General features: G+C 48.5%; 1 protein-coding gene across 1 annotated transcript in view; it reads right to left on the bottom strand.

Annotated features, from left to right (window-relative positions):
• Positions 1–21696, bottom strand: part of Vstm4 (V-set and transmembrane domain containing 4) — a 77884-nt gene extending 56188 nt beyond the window's left edge. Inside the window, exons 1-2 of the mRNA XM_021655040.2 lie at positions 21539–21696; positions 15370–15768 (exon numbers count right to left, since the gene is read on the bottom strand). Coding sequence (XP_021510715.1) covers positions 15370–15768; positions 21539–21593 — 454 coding nt within the window. The 5' untranslated portion in view covers positions 21594–21696. The remainder of the gene's footprint in view (positions 1–15369; positions 15769–21538) is intronic.
• Positions 21697–21943: the final 247 nt, after the last annotated feature.

The following is a 21943-nucleotide window of genomic DNA, read 5'->3' as shown; positions in this document are numbered from 1 at the left end:
GTCTGAGAGCCTGCTGCTAATTGGTGGGAGGAAGAGTCCGTTTTCTTTAGGGAGGTGGCCCTTGAGAAGCCTCCAGGCTCCAGTAGATGGTCCCACATCCATGGACATCTAGGCAGCACTAAAGCCTCAGTTCAAATGACTGCATGAAGCTGGCATGGGAAAGTATGGAGGGATGTACAGTGGGAATTAGAGGCGAGAGGATGGGTAGGTTAGCGTCATCAAAAGATTTGAACCATTTTAAAAAGCAGGCGGGGAGGATGTCTGGGCACGCCAAAGCATGCTTGTAACCCCAGTGATGGGGGGGGGGGGGGATGAAGACCTGGGGGACTTCATTGGCCAGCCAGTCTAGATGAATCAAAGGTCTTCATGTGCAGTGACAGACGGCTTCAAAAACTAAAGGCGGAAAGTAATCAAAAGACATTCAACACTGGCCTGTCCTCTGGCACTGCATACATGGGTATATGGACTCACACTAATGAGTACAAAGGTCATAAACACATACACACAATTTATGAGAAAGGAAAAAGGATGCGGTGAGCTCATGCACACTAGCTCAAAGTGCTTAACTGCTACTTGCTGGGTGTGGGCACCCAGGCAAGCTGCTGACATGCTCGATGCCTTTGTTTTTAAAATGAGGCTGATCCGTGCCAGTGACAGATCAGGTGAGGGTGACATAGCTTAGAGTGTGTGGCATGCTTCCAGCTGCGTCTGGACATCATGGATATCTCTACCTTCAGGCAGTTTGCCCCTTAAGCATGAATGTACTTTCACTGACTGCTATGACTCCAGTGCCTAGAAAGGTTCTGTGCCTCAGAATCCTTCACATGGGGCGAATGGCCAGTTGTCCCAATGGCCAAAATGAAGGGATTCTCCATCCCTGTGACTAGCCCTCCAACTGGAAAAGGTTGTCATCCCCTCAGCCAAAGCAGCTGCACAGAGATCACCACATACATCTTCCAGGGAAAGAACCTACAGTTCTGATTTAATCCAGGTTCAGATCTGTCTACCTCAGGCATGATGACAGGTAACCAATTCCACTATATACAACATGGAGACACAGCCTAAGAAATCTCATAACTGGGGATTTCTAAACTATGGAGACTCTCACCTGCCTTCATCGTCCAGGCAATTTTATGGGAAAGAACAGACATTTTGCTTGGTGCCTGAAGATTAGCAACACTTATCTGCTCCTACAAGAAAGAAAAATTGCACAGGGACCCTGCCAGGGTTTCAGGAATTTCCCCAAAGTTCTGTTGTCCCTATCTTATTTCAGCTGCTAATCCTGTGCTATCTCAAGTGAATTTGACACAATGTCAAACTCTGTGTCTGAGAACAGAATGTAAGAAAACCCAGCCCTCTGATACAGCCCATCCACAGCCAGGGCTTTGTAGTGGAGCAGCCATGGCTCTGTTCCCTGCATTGCCACCCCTCCCTCTGTGGCACCAAGCCGACACAAGCTGACCTTGGCCAATCTGTCCTGTAGGCAGAAAGTGAAAGAGGCTTCTCCAGGGTGGACGGGCTGAAAGAGAATTCAGATACTTCTAGGAAGCATTTTTGCTGGAGGCTGGCTATAGCTCAGTCAGTGGTCAAGTACATCTCAGCATGTGCGAAGCCCTGGGTTTGATTCTTAATACCACAAAACACAGGGACCCAAAGAAAATGTCACACATTTTCCAATCACAGATTATTCATGTTGGCCCAAGACATTCTGAAATAAAAGGCAAATTTTTGCAAAATTCACTTCCAGTCACCCAGCTAGCCATCAGGAGACTACAGGCTCTTTAACAGAAGCCAACAAGTCTGTATAGTTTGGCTACTGGCATCCTCTTCTTATAAACCAGCTATACAGTCAGACAGTAGGGGAGGGACAGCAAACAGCCCTCATGCCCAAACTGCTGCAATTTCTGGAACTTGACAGCCACTGGCAGGTTGCTCTGTAGACAGAGGCTGGGGCTGCTAGGTGGGGCAGAGGCTATGCCTGCCTCAGGAAGTGAGCTTCTGCAAATGAATGGCTGTTGCCCTCCCCACACTGTAATTATTGATGTACTGTTTTCTCTTCCAGCGTGCCTGTATCCAGGAAAGTCAGGTGTAGGACCCAACCTCCTGTTGGCTACAGAATTTAGAGCCTCTATTTCCTCTTTGGGCCTGCAGGGAAAGAGAGGGAGATAGGGACTATTACTGAACAGAGAGGCAGAAAGAAGCATTCTCAGCGTAGCTGCATCAGCAATAGAGACCACTTGACCTGCTTGACCACTGTGCCTGGTCAGTTGTTTCCCAGGTCACAGTGCGGGGAGAGGAATAAAGGTTGCTCGTACCCCAGTCAACCCCTGCCTGCTGGCTTCTTCATCATTACCTTGGGACCTGGCTCCAGGAGACAGGCTCTGTGTCTTCTCAAGGAGGCAATGGCCCAGACAACAAGGCTGCCAGCTATTCTAAACCCTCCCCAGGAGAGCAGAACAGGAAAAAAAAAATCTAGTAAGTTGTGAGCTCCACCATGCTGCTGCCTCTCTGGGAGCTGCCAGCTGAAGGTGAGCACAGGATCGAGAAAGAAGGCTGCAGCCCAGAGGACTCAGACAAACCAACTTTTTCTAGAAGGAGCGGGAAGTAGGCTGCAAAGAAAGAGTCTCCAGCACATCCTCTGATGGGTCTTAGGGAACCCACCCTTAGACAGGGGCATCAAGGGCTGTGAATCCTAACTTGAAAAGAAAGCCCCAGAGATGTCCCTGGGAACAGGGTCTTTCACAGCTGTGACTAGGTTCACATACAGGCCCTGTGCTAATGTCCTCACTGAGAGACTTCAGTGCTTTCCTGGTCCTTCACAGACACCAACACCAGCCATCTGGACTGATTATTCCCAGTCACCTATGTTAGAGATGGTCACAAATTTTAAAAGAATCCATTTGTCTTAAAAATTCTCTCCCCGCTCTGCTCACCCATGCCCTCAACTTCTTTAACAAAGAATTCAACTATTAGAGAAGCTTGAAAGACAGGTGTAGGTTACATCCAAGGACCAAAAACAAGGCAAAGGTTGAGGCTGAATTGGGGAGACCCACCTCAGCCTTTTTGTCTCTGCTTTGGCCAAGCTGGCTAAAGCATTCATCTGGATTCTGTATACCTTGATCTCAGCGGAAGCTGCCTGGTGCCTGTTAGGCCCCAAGGAGAAACACTGGACATGCAGGACAACCAATTGTCTCTTGTCAAAATGAAGGTTCTCTGGCAGTGGCCTTGAGTTTTTTCAGACGGAGTGAGGGGAGGAAGAATTTGCCTGATTAGGGGACACCTCTCAGGAGGGCCAGAAGCTCCAGGTCCCAGGACCCCACATAGAGGAGCTCATGAAAGCCTTGCGCCTTGGCCTCATGTCCAGGCCAGGGCAGGTTTAGAATTCAAGAAGAACAATCCAGACAATACCTCCTTCAGAATGACCTTCAGTCTAGGGGAAACAAGAGTGAGCCTGTGACAGCAGTGTGTTCCCAAGGATTCCGAAACTCATGAAGCACATGTCATCACAGAAAACATGCATGGAAGAGCTCTAAGGAAAGTTAGCCAAAAGCGCTGGATGGGGATCTTCAAAGGCCAGATACATGTCTCTTGGGTAAACTTTCCCTGGGTGAAGTGAATGTAGGTTTACTATCCCCGAGTGGGGCACCAAGGACCAACTCTACCCAGGAATTCATTGGGATTACTCCTATAAGGATGCATGGAGGGCATCAAATAGTCACAGCACAGAAAAGTCTCCTCCTAGCATGGATGACAGCTTCCCCCACAGTTTTATAAATGGGGTTTATTCAGCTAACTCTCCCCTTAGATACTTAACCTCCTAAGAGCACTTGTATTTGAGGTACAAGTACATACACCTAGGGGGAAAGTATAGGAGTAGGTGGTCAGAACCTCAGACAAGGGGCTAACGACCCTCTCCATCCTTCCTCCTATGAGAAAACACATCGGACTGAGTATGTAGGGTCTCCTGTGGCAGTAACAGCTGTCGGGTGAAGAGCATAATGGCTGCTCTGCTAGGAGGACAGCGGTCCACAGTCTCTGAGAGAACAACTTTCAGAACAGTCTTCAGACCTTTGGTGGCAACTTGCATCGGAGAAGCCTTCCTCTAGGACTATGCAGCGTCTCGGCCTCTCACTCCCTGCTAAACACGCTGCCTTAGACTGCACCTCCGCCTTCACAGTGTGTTCTGGGCAGCACTGTCCCTTGTATTACCCGCATCTATGTCTTGCTCCTTCACTTTCTAGGCTTCTCCTTGGTCCATAGGTCAAGGCATATTTACTTCACAGGAGTGAAGTGGTTCTGGAAGTATATGCCTGTAATCCTTGGCTAGGGCAGGAGGCTCCCGGAGCACAGGAGTTAGAAGCAAGGCAGTGTAACAAGACTGTGTCTCAGCAGAAACAAGAGGCATGAATGGATCAATAGGTCAGTCTATGGTATGGCATGTCATAGCATGGCATGGTATGGTGGGACATGCTAGGGAAGCAGGCTACTCAAAAGGCAATGGAAACAGGACCAGCTACATGCTAGAAGCTTTGGACGAGGCCAGGGACGTGAGTCCTCTCCCTTCCAGGCCCCCCTTTCTCTCCAAAGCCTCAGAAGCCATGTGGACACAGTGGCCCACCAGCCACAGCGCTCACGGCTCCTGCATGTGCTGTCCCTGGACATGCAGTGCATGAGGTCCCTTTACAGCCTCTCCACAGGAAGGAAGCAGGACTCCTTACGCAGCGGATGATTCCTAGCTTCCGTCAAGAAGGGCTCCTTGGCATGTGAGCCTGGCTAATTTGTGCCCAGGGAGAATAGATACCACTCTGCCTCCATTTCCTCAGGCTCCATACTGCTCAGATCCATGTACAAAAATATGTGTAAGGTGATCAGAAAATAAAATAAGAAGTCAGCAACCCCTGCGTTCCTAATTGAAAGCCAAGAGGCTCGCTATCCTGCCTTATTCAAGGACCAGACAACTCCCAAGGGGAAAAGTTAAAATGTAGCTGTGTTCCCACCATATCTATTTAGATCCACAAGTCAGAGGAGAAACTGTAGGCACAGAGACCTCTTTCTGCTCTAGGGCTTGCTTGTCACTTCCTTTCCCCCTTGCCTCTCCAAGACTCAGGTCAAAGGCAGCCTCTCTTGAGGCTGAGTCAGAGCTGCCTATGTCAGAAATGCCCCTCGTGACCTGCCCAGAGCAACTTCTGACAAACACTGAGGCTCTAGCTTCATTCAGTTTAAGCCACTCTTGCCTTTTTTACTCAGGCTAAGGAAAATTCTAGAAAACAAAGCAAACAAAGCAAAGGATTACAAAGAGATAAATTTCCCAGGGTGCCTGGAAGTCCACATTCCTCAAGGGAGCCTTTATAGAACACAAGGGTTAGGGTCCTGCGGTTAGGGAGCACTCACAAGGGTCAGATTTCTGCGCCTAGGGAGCACTAAAGCCCAGGACTTCGCCTCATTTAGCATCTCCCTTTCTGTCTCTGCCATTTCAATTGGGCAGTTTACCCAAGAATTTAACTCACTCAGTCACCTTTTACAATAAAATATCTCCTGGACCCTCCTCTGTGTCCATGCACTGAGTCATAGCTGAGAGACATCAAAGCAAAAACTGGCAGGGTGCTGAAATCTCTGGCCAGGTCACCTCTCCAGCCTGTCATCGGCCCACCTTCTGGCCCACAGAGTCAACCTCCATGCCCTCAATTCTTTGAATTTCTCCTCCTCTCGCTTAGGCCTGAGCTGCCTTTGGCTCTGACGGGGCAGGGCCCATCATTCCTGTTGAAGCCCAACTGTGATCCAAGCTCACTAAAGTGACCTTTCATCTGCCTCCCAGAGCTGTACCCTTTTCCCTGCCTTCCTCTCTTGTCAAAGGACACCTGCTGTCTAGTACTGTCTTTGCATGTTCTCTTCTCAGGCTCCATCCCGGAACAGGAGGTCCAAGGTCAGCAGGGTGCGAGCTCTCTACCTCCTGCCTCTTTGGGGACAGTGTCCCAAGGACAACTTCATAAATGAAAGCTTCCTGTGTGTTCGGGAGTTTAAGTTTTTAATCTCCTGATGTTTTTTCAGGACTCGTTGCTGGCTTGTGGTTTGGTCTGATGAAGGATGTGTCTGAGTGTTGTTTAGAATTAAACTCTGGTTGTCAATTTGTTCCTTCTGAGTGTCTGGACCTGTTGACACTGTAAACACGATGGTGTGTGCTTGCTTAATTAAGCACTAGCGCTGAATGCTTAGTAAATCTCATCCCTAATTATCTGTTCCACGTCTCTAGGGAAAAGGGATTTAGTTAACTTCTTCCATTGAAACCTGAAATTTCTATTCCCTGTGGTATTAATGCCAAAACTAATTATTCAGTCCCCTCTCACATTTTAGGGTCAAATGCTCAGATGATAAATTATATTCTGATTTCATCTTTGCCCCGAAACATTTTACATTTTTCTTATAAATTGTACCCATGCTCTCTCTTCTTTCTGTCTCTCTTCTCTTTCTCCTCCCTCTCTCCCTGCTCCCCAGCCTGTCTGTCTGTCTGTCTGTCTGTCTCTCTGTGTGTGTGTGTGTGTGTGTGTGTGTGTGTGTGTGTGTGTGTGTGATGTGTCTGGGCATGATACATTCATGCGTTCACATGTGAGCACATACATGTGAATTTATGAGAGCTTATGTGAAGGTTAGAGGAAGACCTGGGTTACAGTCTCTCACTCGCTGTCTTCTTTGAGGTGGGCTCACTTGTTTGCCCTGGGAGCTGTCAGAAACCTTTCAGGATTCCCCTGACTCCACCTCTCATCTCCCCAGAGATGCTCTGGAATGGCAGATACCCCAAAGGATGCAGTTTTCAGGTAAATTCTGAGAACGGAACTCATGTTCTCACATTTGCCCGACAATTGTTTCACACTTTGAGCCATCTTGCCAGCTCTGCCACCAGACTTTTACGGTAACGGCATTTTTCCATTTGCTTCATCTGCTCACCACATTGAAGGCTGACTTATATAACCTTAAATCAAACAACAGTCTGGCTCGTTCAACTGTGCTGTTTGTGGTTACAGTAAAACCCTGGTGAAACTGCAGGAGTCTGCAGGTTGCTGCTGTCCTGAGCATTTCACTGTTGATGAAGGGAGCTCCCTCCAAACATGCGGCAAGGGGCGGGGGCAGGGTATTTTGTCTCAAAATGTTTGAATGCTTCTGGTCCCACAGGCTGCAGAACTTGGCTGAAAAACCACTGAAGATCTTCTTTTTTCCACAAACTCCTGAGGAGCAAAGCTGTTGCAACTCTCATAGCTTAAGCTTAAAGTAGAAGGCAATGCCTCACTCACAGGGGGCCATCAGGATGAGCCCTGTAAACTAGCCTATCTCAGCTGGAGATCCCAGGATCGTGGTACCAAGACTGAGGGGAGGCCTCCTCTTGGTCAGAACCTCATGGACACTCCGACTTCATTCCTGAAACACCACTGAGCACAGCTGAAGAAGCAGCGAGGCTTTGGGATCTTACTCTGGCCAGCACCATGCTAACCAGTCAAGCTATGGAATCTGCCATTCTTGGGATGGATCTTGCCAGGTCAATGCCCTATAGGGACAACAAGTGAGGGGTCATGGAACACACCACAGATGAGTCACAAAGTGGGAGAGACTCTCAAAGCTTAGAGAGATCAAACTGGTCAAAGGAGGAAAAGGAATTTCTTCAGAGAGCAGTGAACAGAAGACAATCACAATGGACATGGGGCAGAGAGGGAGGGGAAGAGCTCGCTGAGACTCAGCTGGGATTCTGACCCTCCAACACAGGAAGACAGCTGCTTGAGTTGCAAATTGCCATGCCCCATGTATCAGTCAGCACTACATGGGAAATGCAGATGGATTTGGTCAAGACCTTCATATCCATAGGGATAACAGAAAATATCATACCCCTGGGAGGAAGCTTTCAACCATCCCCTCTTGTCCAGCTTCACCCCACAAGGAGTGTTCCCAAAGATCTCTCTCTTAATCACACCCACTATTAAAGGTTTCTCACTTGGCATCTTAGTATCTCTTTTCCTTTCACCAAGTTTAATGCGGTATCATTTCAGTCCTTTGAACTACAAAAGACAGTCTCCTCCCCTGTCATCTGGTTCTTCAAACCCACGGTTCAGTCAGCCAGCAGGCAGATCCACTGTAAGCTATGGGATGGATTATTACAGTTTTCCATAGCCGAAATCACTGACTGAGCGGTCAGATCTATTCCAGAGCTCACAGACCAGACCTGCATGCAAATGCTTGGGAATCCACACCCCAATAAGGGCCCCAATAAATACAAAAATATCAGGCAAAGTTGGGAACATTGCCCTGCAACATCCACTGGAAATCCCTTAATGTGCTGTTCAGCCTCCTTCATGATCCAGTGTGTGACCCCCAGTATCCACACCCCCTCGTGAGCTGTCAGTGTCGGCTCCAGCACTGCCCTCTCCTCTGGCTAGTCAGGGGTCCCTCTACACATCTCCGCGGTGTTCTGTGTATGTCTCTACCACTGCGCTCCCAATCGGCTGTCCCTCCTGCTGAAGCATCCGCCCACATATCCCCAGATTCCCATCATTTCAATGGCTTAGTAAGCAACTTCACTGATACTGCTAGGATCTGATGGTGTCCCCCAAAAGATCTTGCGTTGGCAACTTGGTAATCAAGACAGCAATGTGGAGAGGTGGGACCTTTGAAAGGTGACTGGACAGGACACTCCCAAATCCATTTGTGGATTAAGGACGGCTCTGTGATAAAAGCGAGCTCTCTGCCCCTTGCTCTCCCCTGAGCCACACTGATAAGCAGGAACCCTCAACCTCAACAGTGCCAGCAACATGTTCTTGACTTCTTAGCCTCTTGAACTGGGAAGTAAGACTCACACCCACTAAGGGGAGGAATACGTGAATCCGCTTAGCACCAGAAGGTGTTTCTCCAGGACAACTTCTTCACTGAGCCAACCATAGCTTCTGAGACTAGAAGAGCGGACTCTCTCCCTGGGGCTGTGGTTCATTTCCTTACATTTGTCTTCCTTTGGGGGATTGTATCTGTGTTTCTGGAATTGTATTCTCAGAGTTGATTACATGGTCACCCATACAGTGCATGGCACAGGAGCCTGCCTTCTTCAGGGTGTCAGGCTGATCCCTGCTCACACAGAAATGACAGCAGCTGATACACTACAGTATCGCATTCCCCAGATCATCTAATCACTTTCCATTATCCCTTCTCAGAGACCGGCTCCTGGGGACGATCCTACGGTGCTGAAGATTCACGCACCCCTGGTATACTCCTCTGCCTGCCTTCAAATTGAATCTCATTTTGTTATTTCCTGCCTGTGCTCTGGAAACATGTTTATTGTGCTGTACTCTTGGCCGATGTTAAGAACATTTCCCGATTTTGTATTTTCTGAAAGTTTGTTAGGGTGATATGAGCACCCTTTTCAATGTCATTGATAAAATGATTAAGTACACTCAGACCAAGCATTGACCCTGATGAGCGAGCCTTAGTGGTACTCTGATGCCACGCACAGGACTCTTTAGTCTCTGTTCTTCTATGCAGGGCTCTTACCCAGCACGTGGCATGGGGGTGCCTTGTACTTTGCCTTTCTTTTTAACCTTCACATGAGCAAGTCTTCACTGAAAAGCTCACCTGCTATGACAGATACTCCACAAAAAGCTGAGCCCGACCTCACAGTCCTCAGGGGGCTCAAGCCTTCACTCATCATTTCCGCCTATGGATTTGTCTCACATCACACCAGCAACCTTCCGTGCACCCAGCACTTGCCAAAACCCAACACATGATTTGCTGACAGTCCCCAATGTCTATTTTCCCATGCTTCAAAATCCCGATCTCTGTCCTAGCTTAATAATTTCCTGCTGAAAATGTAAAACAGCAGCCCCAAGCACAGGATTTACCCCACCCAACCTCTGCTTATTCCATGTACACAAGCTCCGAGGCATGGGCAGCCTTAGGGGAAAAGATCGTGGGTATATACACAGACCTAAGTTAGGCAAGGGTGATGCAGCTATTGGGGTGTGTTGATTGTTGGTTTGGATCATGAGCGTCTCATTGTTGTTGCTCCCATTTTTTATTGTGCACGACGTCCATAATGCATTTGACGAGTATGTGGTTCTCCATCCACAGGATGTAGCTCGGGTGTGACAGGGTGAGACTATGCACAGCCTGTCCCTGTATACCAGCTCTTTCCCTCGCTCTCCCACACCAGAAAGCAAAGCACAGTGGTGTCAACAGTGCCATGACATCAGCCCTAACTCTGCTGTGATAGTGTGACACTTTGAATCCTCCCTGAGAGTACTACACCACAGTCATGAACTTTGGTTGTGTTGCCCCAATGATGTCCATGGCTTCCATCTACCCAACAGCCTGGTGTGAGCTTTCTAACAACAACTTTTTGCAGACAGACAACTTGCCGTTCCCCTTCCTCCCCTTCCAAGGGAAAAAGCTCTGGCCTTTCTGTGGGATGACCACTCGCAGGCCCAGAAGTAATCACAGCTAAGGAAGATGGAAATTCCTAGAAAAGAGTAAGAGTGCCGGGTGGCTAGAGGCATGGGGTGTCATTATAAGCTGGTGGCTCCTCTGTCTGTCTGTCTGTCTGTCTGTCTCTCTGTCTCTCTCTCTCTGACAGATGTAGCATGGATGTCTAACTAGGGGCTTTAGAAGCTCCAAAGGGGAATGTTCTCCAGGACAATCCCAAAGGCCTTTCTGGTTAGTTGATTAGACGAGACCATGGATATCTCAAATCTAGCTTTTACTTAAGTCTTGAACAGGAACTACAGAGAGTAAATGGAAAATGTGATCAGGATGAAAACCCAAACAGTGAAGCTAAATTCACAGCAGAATCGTACAAAATAGTTTAAAAGTACTGGCCACTAGGACATGACCAAAACAAAGCAAAACAAAACAAAACACACACACAACATGGAAGGTCACAGACATTAAGAGGGAGGGGTTGATTTTAATTACAACAACAAAATATTGAGAAATAAATAAAATAAAAGTTATATGCAGATATATTTTTATATGATATTTTAAAAAACGGAATAGATGAAGGAAGAGAGGACTCCCGGATCAAGTAGCAAAAATATGCAAACTGTGACTATGATTATGTTTTTTTCCCTCCAAGAATTCATGTGCTGGAGACCTCATCCCCAATGAGTGCCTTTCAGAGGTTTTAGAAGCTTGAAGAAGTGAGCCAGTTTGGTAGGTTATTGGGGTGCTGCCCTCAGAAGGGATTAATGGGGTTTTTGTTTTGTTTGTAGACCTCAGTTAGTTTTTTTTTTAAGTTGACTGCTACAGAAAGAGCAAACATGGCTTTGAAGTTCCCCCTGGCTTCCGGTCTCACCATGTAATCACCCTTTCTTTCACATGCTCCTATCACGATGCCTGTTGTCATATTTTGTTGCAGCCAAGATCTCTCTCATCAGAGCCAAGCAGATGAAGCCACCTAATCTTCAACTCTTAGACTCTAAAGTTGTGAATTATATAAACACATTTTTCTTATTGAAACCCAACCTCAGACATTTTTTTCATAACCACATAAAACACAAAATATATAAATGTATATATAAACACAATGGTAATTTTTAAAGTCAATATACCAACCAAAACCTAACACAATAGCCAGAAAACTGGGTAAGTTGTTTCTCAAGATTAACTTAAAGGAAAACAAATCATATAAAAATAATAAAATAACATTTGAAATATCTGAAACACTGATAAGGGAGGTACTTCTCTAACAATTAGAATAGTTGGAAACAAAAATAAATTATCTTCATAGAAAATGGATTTCAAAGAGGTAAGAATGTAGTTTTTAACATTTAAAGTATGAGAGAAAATTATGAGGACTTAAAAAAACTTTTTACTGATTCTTTGTGAATTTCACATTACGAACTCCAATCCCACTCATCTCTCTGTCCCTTTGCAGCTGCCCTACAAATGCTTTTCTAAGCATGTCGGCATGTGGTTGGAAATACTTTCCAAGATTCGACACCCAAAGGTACTCTGTGTAGTTCACCAAGTATAAATTACACCTAAGTAAAAGCAACTTCTGAAAAAGGAATACCACAATAGAAAAGGACGGCAGTCAGACTACACAAATCACCACGAAATGGGAAGCATCTGTAGAGTGTAGCATAGAGCTTGAAGTTCTGGCTAGAGAGTAATAAGACAAAAAAAAGTATACAAATAGGAAAAGAGGAAGTCAATGTATTCCTATCCTCATATGGCTTGATTCTATACATAAGAGACCTTAAAGATTCCAACAAAAATGCTGATACTTTCAGCAAAGTGAGAGGATACAAAATTAACATATGCAAAACATATAACATATATTTTGTATATATGTTATATATATAATATGTATAGTTTATATATACATATATATAAAATCAGGAAAACAATTCCATTCACAAAAGTCATAAAAGACCAGGGAATAAGTATAACTAAGGAAACAAAACAATGCACCTGTATAATGAAAACTTTAACACACTGAAGAAAGAAATCAAGGAAGACACCAGAAGATGAAAAGAACCTCCCAGTTCATAGGTCAGCAGAATGAATACTGTTAAAATGGTCACCCTACTTGTGGTTTGAATGAGAATAGCCCCCATAGGGTGAGATATTTGAATACGTAGTCACCTGTTAGCAGAACACTTTGAGGAAGATTAGGAACTGAGGTCTTGTTGCAGTATGCTGGCCTTGTTGGAGAAGGTGTGTCACTGAGAATGGGCTTTGAGCTTTCAAAAGCCCATGCGTACCAGGCCCAGCGCCTCTGTCTGCCCACTTGCCTGTAGATCACGATGTAAAACTCTCAGCTACTGCTTCAGTGCCATGTCCGTCTAATCTCACCATGATGGCTAACTTTCTAAAACTGTGAGCAAGCCCCCAGCTAAATATTTCTTTTATAAGAGCTGCCTTGCTCACAGTGACCCTCCACAGCACGTGAACAGTAACTAAGACACTACCAACAGCATTCTGCAGATGAGGTTCAACACAATCTCTATCAAAATGCCAGTTCCTCTCTCCACAGACAGAAGAAAAATGACCTCAGCATGGATGTGGAAACACAAAAGAACAGGCCGAGGCAATGCTGAACAAAAACGGGGTGTCACCATGCCTGATTTCAACTTACACTATAGACCCATAGTGTAAGTTGAGAACAGCATGGCGCAGACACAGAACAGACAAGTAGATCAACGGAGCAGAACAGAGGAGCCATATATAGTCTATGGGACTATAGCTTACTTGACCTTTGACAAAGACACACACACACACACACACACACACACACACACTGGGAAAAAGGCAGAGCCTTTAACAAACAAACAATACTGAGAAAAAGGACTCAACATACAGGGGGGAAGAGCTATATCTTTATCACTTACCCTGTACAAAACTCGCCTCCAAAATGATAAAGGACCTCAATATAAGACCTGATACCTAAAACCCGTCAGGAAAAAAAGTAGGGAACATGCATACGTAAGGACCTTGCGAGTAGGACTCTAGCTGTGCAGGAAGGAAGACCAACAAATGACGAATGAGACCTCAAGAAACTAAAGGCCTGCTGCCCAGCAAAGGAAAGAGTCAACTAAACAAGGAGACCGCCTGCAGAATGGAAGAAAATCTGTGCAGCTACACAGAGGATCAGTGTCTAGGCTACACAAAGAACTCAAAGAACTAAACACCAAGGAAACAACGCCACTGGAAAAAAAAGGGCAGTGGAACCGAACAGAAAGTTCCCAGTAGAACACAAATGGCTAGTAAACACTTTCAGGTATTCAAGTCCCTTAGACATCAAGAACATGCAGATTAAAACCACATTAAAGACTCCATCACACCCCAATCGGAATGGCCACCAGAAACACATATAACAGCAAATAATACTTGCATGGATGTGGAGAAAAGGGAGTGCTTATACAGTGTTGGTGGAAGGGTAAAGGGATGTGGCCACTTCGGAAACCAATACTGAGGTTTCTCAAAAACCTTCCCATATGGTGTTTGGTAGCCAAAATATTTGGGAACTGCAAACTCATCTCCTATCTGCCGGCAAGAAGGGAGGGCTACCCCGGGGCCTTTGCCCTTCCTCACAAACTTCACAGTTAGCTGAGACCCAAGCCAGCAGCAGATCAGGAACACAAGGCTGTCCCATTTATAGGGCTGCTAAGTTTATATCAGACCTGCCCACCACATACCCGTCTGGGGGTATGAGGCAACCCCAGGTAAGGTGGTCATGAAGATACAGACCTGAACAATTGGCTGAGAATTGTCAAAGTTTTGTTCCCTAACCAAATTCTAGTTTAGTTCCTTGGGGATGTCTTAAGGAGTCTCAACCTTGGCCCAGGAACAGTTGAACAGGCACAGTAGCTAGAGTTCAAGGCCATGTATGTGCCTGTAATCATGCACTTGGCATGCAGTGCCCACCTGAGAAAACTCAAGGTGTCCAAAGATCACCCTCTTCCTCCTCATAGCTGATGACACGTCATCTTGCAGCCTCTGTGAGGAGGAAGGATTCTGCTTCTGGAAGCTTCTTATATACTGAGACATTTCCCTATGGGCCAAAGACACATTTGCTTTTCAGTATCATTATCCTTTGGATCTGAAATGTCCCCCAGGTGCTGAAAGTGCAGTCCCTCGCCGTTGGTGCTAATTGAGCTAGTAGACACTGTGGGCGGTAGAACCTAGCTGGAGAAAGTGAGTCCCTGGAGGTGTATCATCCCCATGCTCTTCCTGTCGTGCCCTTGGCTTTGTGTTGGCTATGAGCAGCTGGCCTCCACCACCACATCCCATGTTGCCATGACAACCTGACCTGCCGCATGGGGCCAAGCGGCTGCATCCTGAACACTGAAAAATAAACCATGAGAAATCTTTCCTTGGATGATTTCTGTCTGGTATTGGACACGGCACCAAGAAAGGTAACAAAGACCATTGCTCTCTGAGGCATATATAGTTCCCTGAGTCAGTGTACTATGTCCCATGCTGTGGCCTTCCCCCATTTCCTCCACTCTCTCTTAGAACCATGAAGTCCCAGTACTAGTCCAAAGAAGGTGCAGTTCAGGCCGTAGTCTTAACAGGCCTCTGACCGCTAAGCAGGGTCCAACTTTCTTTATCTGACAGCACACAAAGATCACTACTTCCAGCAGGACGTGACTAGCATGGAGGTAGTCACTCATTCCTCTGGCCTTCCCTCCATATCTACATTCCACATCAGCCACAGTGTCCAAGATCTGTCCTCATCCTCACGACCTGACTCACAGGCCTGTGGCCCACAGAGGCCAAAAGGCTTGTGCTGTATTAGCAGAGTTGATGAGTCACACCAGCATTTGTGTAACGACAGAAGCCGGGACCCCTGATCTGCTACACGCTGCACCTCCTCAGGGACCCCAGCCACACTCTCACCTCTCATTTCCGTCGCCGAGGAGCCGTTAGACCAGGCTGTCCACTTGTTCCTGTGCTTGCTGATTTCTTGCACTCTGCAGACATACTGCCCTTGATCTGCTGGCCGGAGTGTCAGGACGGACAGCCTGTACAGCACTCCTCGACGCTCCTCGAGCAGGCGCAGCCTCTGTTGGTTGGCAGTACGGCTGAAGTTCCCATAGTACTGAATCACCCGGAGCTTCGTCATCTTCACCATCAAGGCCTCCTGGGAGCCATGAGGGGCGAAGAACCAGCGCACTGCCAGCAAGCTGTCCTTCCGTCTCTTCTGGGAGACGTGGCAGAGGAGAGTGGCATTTTCCCCTTCCAAGTAGTCAACTACAGGTCCTGGGGACACAGTGACATTGAGAGCGCCACACACTTCTGCAAAGAAAAAGGGGGAAACCATGAATGAAGGCCACAGCCTGAGTTCACGAAGCCATGCCATTGCCAGGAGCTAGGGACGGGTTGCATACTGCTGGTCTCTGGATGTCTGCAGAGCCAGAGAGGCAGTGGTCTCAGTACTGTCTATGCTCACTCCCCAGTCCCACTATGGCTCTTCTATGGACCCCATGGGCTCTCACATTCCTATGGCTCTCATTCACATGGTATGCCAAACCCTGGCCATCTGAACAGGCATGTTCTCCAGAATGTTCTAATCTGCCACGAAAACCGAGACTACAGGTATGAATCAGGACTTGAAGAATCTCTTGAAAACTCAACTCACTCCCATCTTCTCTACTAGCCTCCCCAATGTGTGTTTTTAGTCTGTGTTGACAGGGCTGTGGTCAGAGCCGCCTAAGGCAGGCCTGAGATGCATCCTGTGATGGCTCATCAACCAGGAACCTGAAGCTGTCTACCTTCCTCCTTGTTCACTCTCTTAGTGTCAGTGAGTCCAGCTCTAGGCAGTAATGGTCAAGCAGAACGCTACACTAGCACTAGTGTGCTGGACTGACACGGGATTCTCCATGGCTTTGGACTCAGGAACTGAAGTACACAAACAAGCTAAAGTGAAAAATGAAGGAAGGCGCCTCTAGAAGCAGGAAGGATATGGCACTCTCCCAATGCCCCCAAAAGATGTTTCAGAATTCCAGGCCCTTTCCACTAAAACCTGCCCTTTGACTCCTTAGTTGAAACCACTCTAGGGGTAGTCCACACATAGCTACCGTTCTGCTCCTGAGTTTCGGTGAAGCACCGCAATACCCACCCGAGCATCCAGACTAGCTGAAGCTGGAGAAGCCAGACACTGGTACCTGTCCCATGAAGCACATGTGACAGTACACCATGGTGGATGCAGCACAGCTATGCTGCCCAGAAGCTCAAGGGAGGGGCCCTTTCACCATGCACTTGTCCCAGAAACATTCTAAACCACAGCTTTCTGCAAGAGTCCCAGGGTAGCCCAGGCCATCACATGTCAAGACCGGGGTGTTCGAGGGACCTAGTCAAATGCGTTTTGCAAAATACCCGTTCCGATAGTAACAGTCATTGATTGAATGAACGGATTCATCCATTCATGAAGACAGAGTCCTGACCACCTCTTAAAGGCTTCATCTCTTAGGATCTCACAGTGGAGATCAAATTCCAACCTGAGTTTCTGAGGAGATAAGCCACATTCAAACCACAGCAGTCATGCTCTCAGTTATTTTAACTAAGTTATCATTTGAAAGGCTATGTTCTAAGGATCAATCTTCTATCCTTTGCCCTTCTTAGACAATGCATGCTAAACTCAGAACCCTACAGAAAAATGTAACAACTTTAACTCAGTTTAAATCAGTCCCTTTCCTTGTGTAAGGTAGCATTCGCCAGGGGGAGATTGCTCAGCACTCCACAGCTTGACAGCCTTTGGTTGGTTGATGTAATGAAAGGCTGGATACTATGCCCCTGTGTGAGGTCCCAAATCTTCTCTTTCCAGGAATGAGGGGCAAAACCAGGCCAGGTGACACATGGAAAATACAGGTCCACAGGCCTCTGAGAAGTCCTTCCTCAGACCTAGGGACCTTAAGTGTCACTTTACATGGCAAAAGGCATCTGCACTGATTAGGTCAAATCTCTTGGGTTATCTGGGAGTGCCCTGTGGGCTGCTCTCTGCTTTCCCCAGGAGTGATGCCATTGCTACCAGAAGTCAACCAGAAAGACACAGAAGTGTCCCACATCTTCCGTGCATCACACCCACCTGGCTGGCACCTGGCCCATGTGGACAGCACTTCCTCCTGATGGCTGAGGCTCATCTCAAATGCAGACAGCCTCCTGTGGGAGTTCCACGGGGAATAAGGAGGCGGCTGGGACCCCTGGATGACCTCCACTGCATTAGCCAGTGAGAAGTGGACAGAAGAGAGAGCGCCAAAACGCAGCAGCTGGCTTACAGCATCCAAGGCCAGCCTGACCCACCCCCAAAGGCTCCCCAGTGGAGCCAGAGGGGCTGGGAAGAGAGGAAATGGAAACAACATGGGTGGGATGATAGCAGACTGAACCCTATGCTCCAGGCTCCTCCTGCTAACTCTGCGTGAATCGGGAATTATTTATAGTGACTGAAACTAAGAGAATGTGCCAAGTGTTCCAGTCCCCATGGGAGGCCAGATTCCATCCTGGAGGCAAGCTAGCAGTCCTCCCCATCCTGTCGTCCTGTGGCTCAGGCTCAAAGCCCTATCCCCAGCTTCAGAAAGCAAAGGGGCTGAGCTAACTTCCTCAGAGAGCACCCTTTTCTCTCTAGCAGCATGCCTTCCTTCCACCTCATGTTTTCTTACAGATGGTCCAAACATCGGTGTCTCCCATAGGAGTGCAAAGGCATTCATCAGGGGCTGCACTGCATACCCCAGGCTACATGCATACACCATACATCAGAGTACTAACCCCTAGTACCTTCACATGTGGGTGTATTTGGAGGTAAAGCCTAGGCTAAGTGAGATCCTTAATGTGGACCCCCTTGGGGCGTGGGAGAACCAGCCCCCACACCACCAAACATCTTGATCTCAGATATTACCACTTGTTTGTTGTGAAAGCCACTTGTGGCAACAGGCAAATGAATACAATCCTGTTGATGAAGGCTCACCACAACCCTTCACTTACCACCCTCCTCCTCAACATGCACACACACACACACACACAAGTTCAGAGTCAGGGACCCTGAGGGCAGCATGGCTTTCAGTTCCTGGATCTGGGCACAGGCTGTGAGCTGGGGTCTGCCTAGAGGAAGTGGATCCCTGGGGGCAAGCCTGCTTCTTAGCCAAGTCTCACATCTTGCCCTCCTCTGCTTCCTGGCTGCCTATTCAGGGTGGCCAGCTGTCTCGTGTGTGTGTGTGTGTGTGTGTGTGTGTGTGTGTGTGTGTAGACATTGAACCTGAGATAGCTAGGCACCTCAGAAAAGCTTTGCTGAAAGTCCCTGTCAACTCCAGGTGCCATGGGCATCACCCTCCAGCACTGAAGTGGAGGCTCCTTATGCCAAGCATATATACATGGAGGCTCGGTTGACGTGCAGACAGCTGGAGCTCAGGCCCAGCCCAGAAAGTACAGGGGGGTGAGGTGGGGGGGCGCTGACAAGCATAGACAAAGATTAAGTACTTATTTCAATACTTGTGGAGAGAAGGTTGACAGTTGCTGCTCAACCATGGTCATTGTGTCCCTTGTGGCTCAGCAGAAGGGGGGCAGGGTAAGCAACAGGAGGCAAGACAGTGGGAAGTGGGCACACAGGCCAGACCAACTGAAAGGCAAAGCATGCCCCATCTGAAGGCAGGGAGGTATGCTGAGTGCATGCTGGCTCAGCATGCGGGACCACACAGGATAGATGTCACTAACCCCTCCTCCTCCAGCTGACATAACGTAGCAGCTAGGCAGGGCTGACCCTTACTCCCTGACCTAAAAAACTGTCACATCAGCTTGAAGCAGAAGGGAAATGTTTGTTTTATGAGTATGCACTGCAAAGAATTAAGGTGAGAGGTAGGCTCCCTCATACCTCCTCATTTGGCTTGACTCCACTGTCTCTGTTGACCTTATGGAGCTAAGAGGCTAGCAGGTGAGACAGCTTGTCCTCAGGACAAAGGAGAGAGAATGCAACTATGGTGTCAACGGCGTCCTCACCTGAACAGTGGGAACGTGGTGTCTTTCATGGCTAGTGCAAGAATTGCACTGTTGCAAGCTCTAAGTCTGCATGTGTGAACTGTGGGCAAAGAGCAGTAGAAGGTGACCCCACACTGCCCCGGAACAGGGTGGGCTCCCTGGGTGCAAGAGCTGCAGGCTACTGGCTTTAGCCTTTACTGATCATTGCTTGAAAGTTTTGAGGAAGATCCCCTAAACTTTTGTTTTGCACAGGGTCCCAGAAGTTACACTGCTGTTCGTGCTTCTGCGTGAACCTCAGGTTCCTGGGGCTGAGATTCTGAGTCTAACCCCTACCTTGTGATTTGGTGATGTCATGAAAAGGACAAACACAGCTCTCTGAGAGAACTGTCGTGGAGCCCCAGAGGGCACTGTCTTCTCCAGAAGCAGCAGCCCCAGCTACAGGGAGCAAAGGCTTCTCCCCGGATGCAGAAGTAGATACGGCTCCAAGCCAGCCACGGAGGTGGGCATGGCACTACGGCCTTCTTTCATCCCTGCCTAAAGATGTGCTCCACTCACTTCCAGGAGCCAGGAGCTTCTAAGTGGCAGCGGAGTGGTGTGTGATTCACAACAGCCAATCTCTGCATCACAAGACCTTGCTTGCGTGGTTTGCAGCATCAGGGGCTTCTGAGGAGGAGCAAAAAGCAGAGGGGGCTCCAGAGCTAGCCCACAAGTTATTGCTGTGAACCCTCACCTAAAAACACCTCCAGTCCAGGGCAAACACTGCCTTGCCCACTGACAGAGGTGGACATCTGCTCAAGGGTGCTTCAGGCCAAGCACGGTCCTAAGGCAACTAGATATATTTTCTCAGTTTATCCATGTTAGCTGCTAATTCTCATTTTACAGCCGAGACTGAGGCCCAGGGAAGCCAAACAACCTGTTGAAGCTCACAGAACAAATTGCAGAGATGAAATTCAAATCTAGGACTTCTGACATCAAAGACAACTCAAAACCACCAGCCTCTACCATAGTTTGGCTTTTAGTAAGTACTTGGACTGAGAGTTTCCTTTTCTGTGAGATGAATGGTGGGACTGTGGGACCCATAAACTCCCAATCTCTCCCCAAATGGAGGTGGGAATGAGGGTTTATACTTCAAATGGATATGCTGGGCTTTATCTTGCAAATGAGGTGAAGAGTTGTGGAGGAGGCATTTCAAAGAGTGGATGACGGGCCCAAGGTGAGGGGCACACAAGCAGAGGCTGTGGAGTGGCCCTGAGTACATCCAGGACAGGATATAAAGCATTCCGCCCTTCAGGCCTGTACCTCCGTTTCTTTATTATTTTTTTAAATGGGGGTAAAACTGCACTGCCCTCAGAGGTTGGTAGGCCGACAAACTGAGCCAATGTTTTGAGAAGTACTTGAATCAATACATACTTGATGCTCTTGCTTTGAAACACTACTGAGATTAAGTGAGGTAATGTACGCCTGTCACAGGTAGTCACGGGGAAAGGAGAGGCACTAGTGTATCCATTGCTATTTTTCTAGCCAGCGTGGTCCTGGGGAACCAAGAGGAGAAGGTTCTGCAGTGACTAGACGTGGGAGCCACAAAGCTCCGTGCAAGCTAGCAGACGTGACCCCCACAGGAGTGTTCGTGGAAAAGGAGCCTGCTGCATGAGGTCAAGCCGAGGACACCTTTTCTAAACTGATCTGACCATCTCAGAAGACTCACGAGTAAGTCCTCAGTGTTCACCCGACTGGGAAGGTCCAGTCCTTCCTGGCCTCATTTTCGGAGCGTCTCCAAAGATAAAGGGAAGTTGGTGCTGGCAGCAGCTGCGGGTCCTGACTGCTGCAGAAGACAGAAAGAAGCCGCCAACTTAGGGCTCCCATCAGGCTTTCTTCGACCTAAGCTCCGCGGCCTGCGGCTCAAAGGGGACCCGGAGCTGTCCCGGGAGCAAGTTCCCACCGCGGGACGCCAGCAGGACCAGGGAACCGCTGACCTGAGTTGGCGCCGTTGCGCCGCCGCGATTGCCGGGAGGAGTGCGCCGCCAGGACCCCGCGCAGCCCTGGCCTCCCCTCCCGCTGGAGCCCCGGCCTCCCGCGCAGCCGCCCGCCGAGCCGCGCTTACCCGGGGCCGGACCCAGCAGCACAGCCACCACCAGCACCAGGAGCCGCAGCCGCATCTTCCCGCAGCCGCCCGGCGCTGTGACTCGGGAAAGCGCCGCCGCCAGGCCGGCCCGCCCCGCCCCTCGGCCTTCAGCTCCGGCAGGCGCTGCTAGGTCCCTGGGTCTGGGCCGAGCTAGGGGGAGGAGGAGTGGCCTCTCCAGGCGCTAGCTAGGCCAGCCCATGGTGTCCCCTTTCACCACGCCCATGTCTCAGATGAGAAAACTGAGGTGACCCTGGAGAGTCACATCATACAGAGCCGGGGCTGCCAGGAGGACGTTGTGGTCTCCCTGGGTCCTTCAGATCTCCTTGTCCCCAAGTTGGTTATTTTCCAAGAGGGGTCCAGGTGCCTAGGCACTGGATTCATCTA

This window comes from Meriones unguiculatus, chromosome 9 (assembly GCF_030254825.1).
Source record: "Meriones unguiculatus strain TT.TT164.6M chromosome 9, Bangor_MerUng_6.1, whole genome shotgun sequence".
Lineage (NCBI taxonomy): Eukaryota > Metazoa > Chordata > Mammalia > Rodentia > Muridae > Meriones > Meriones unguiculatus.
This window is presented reverse-complemented; position numbering and strand designations above follow the sequence as displayed.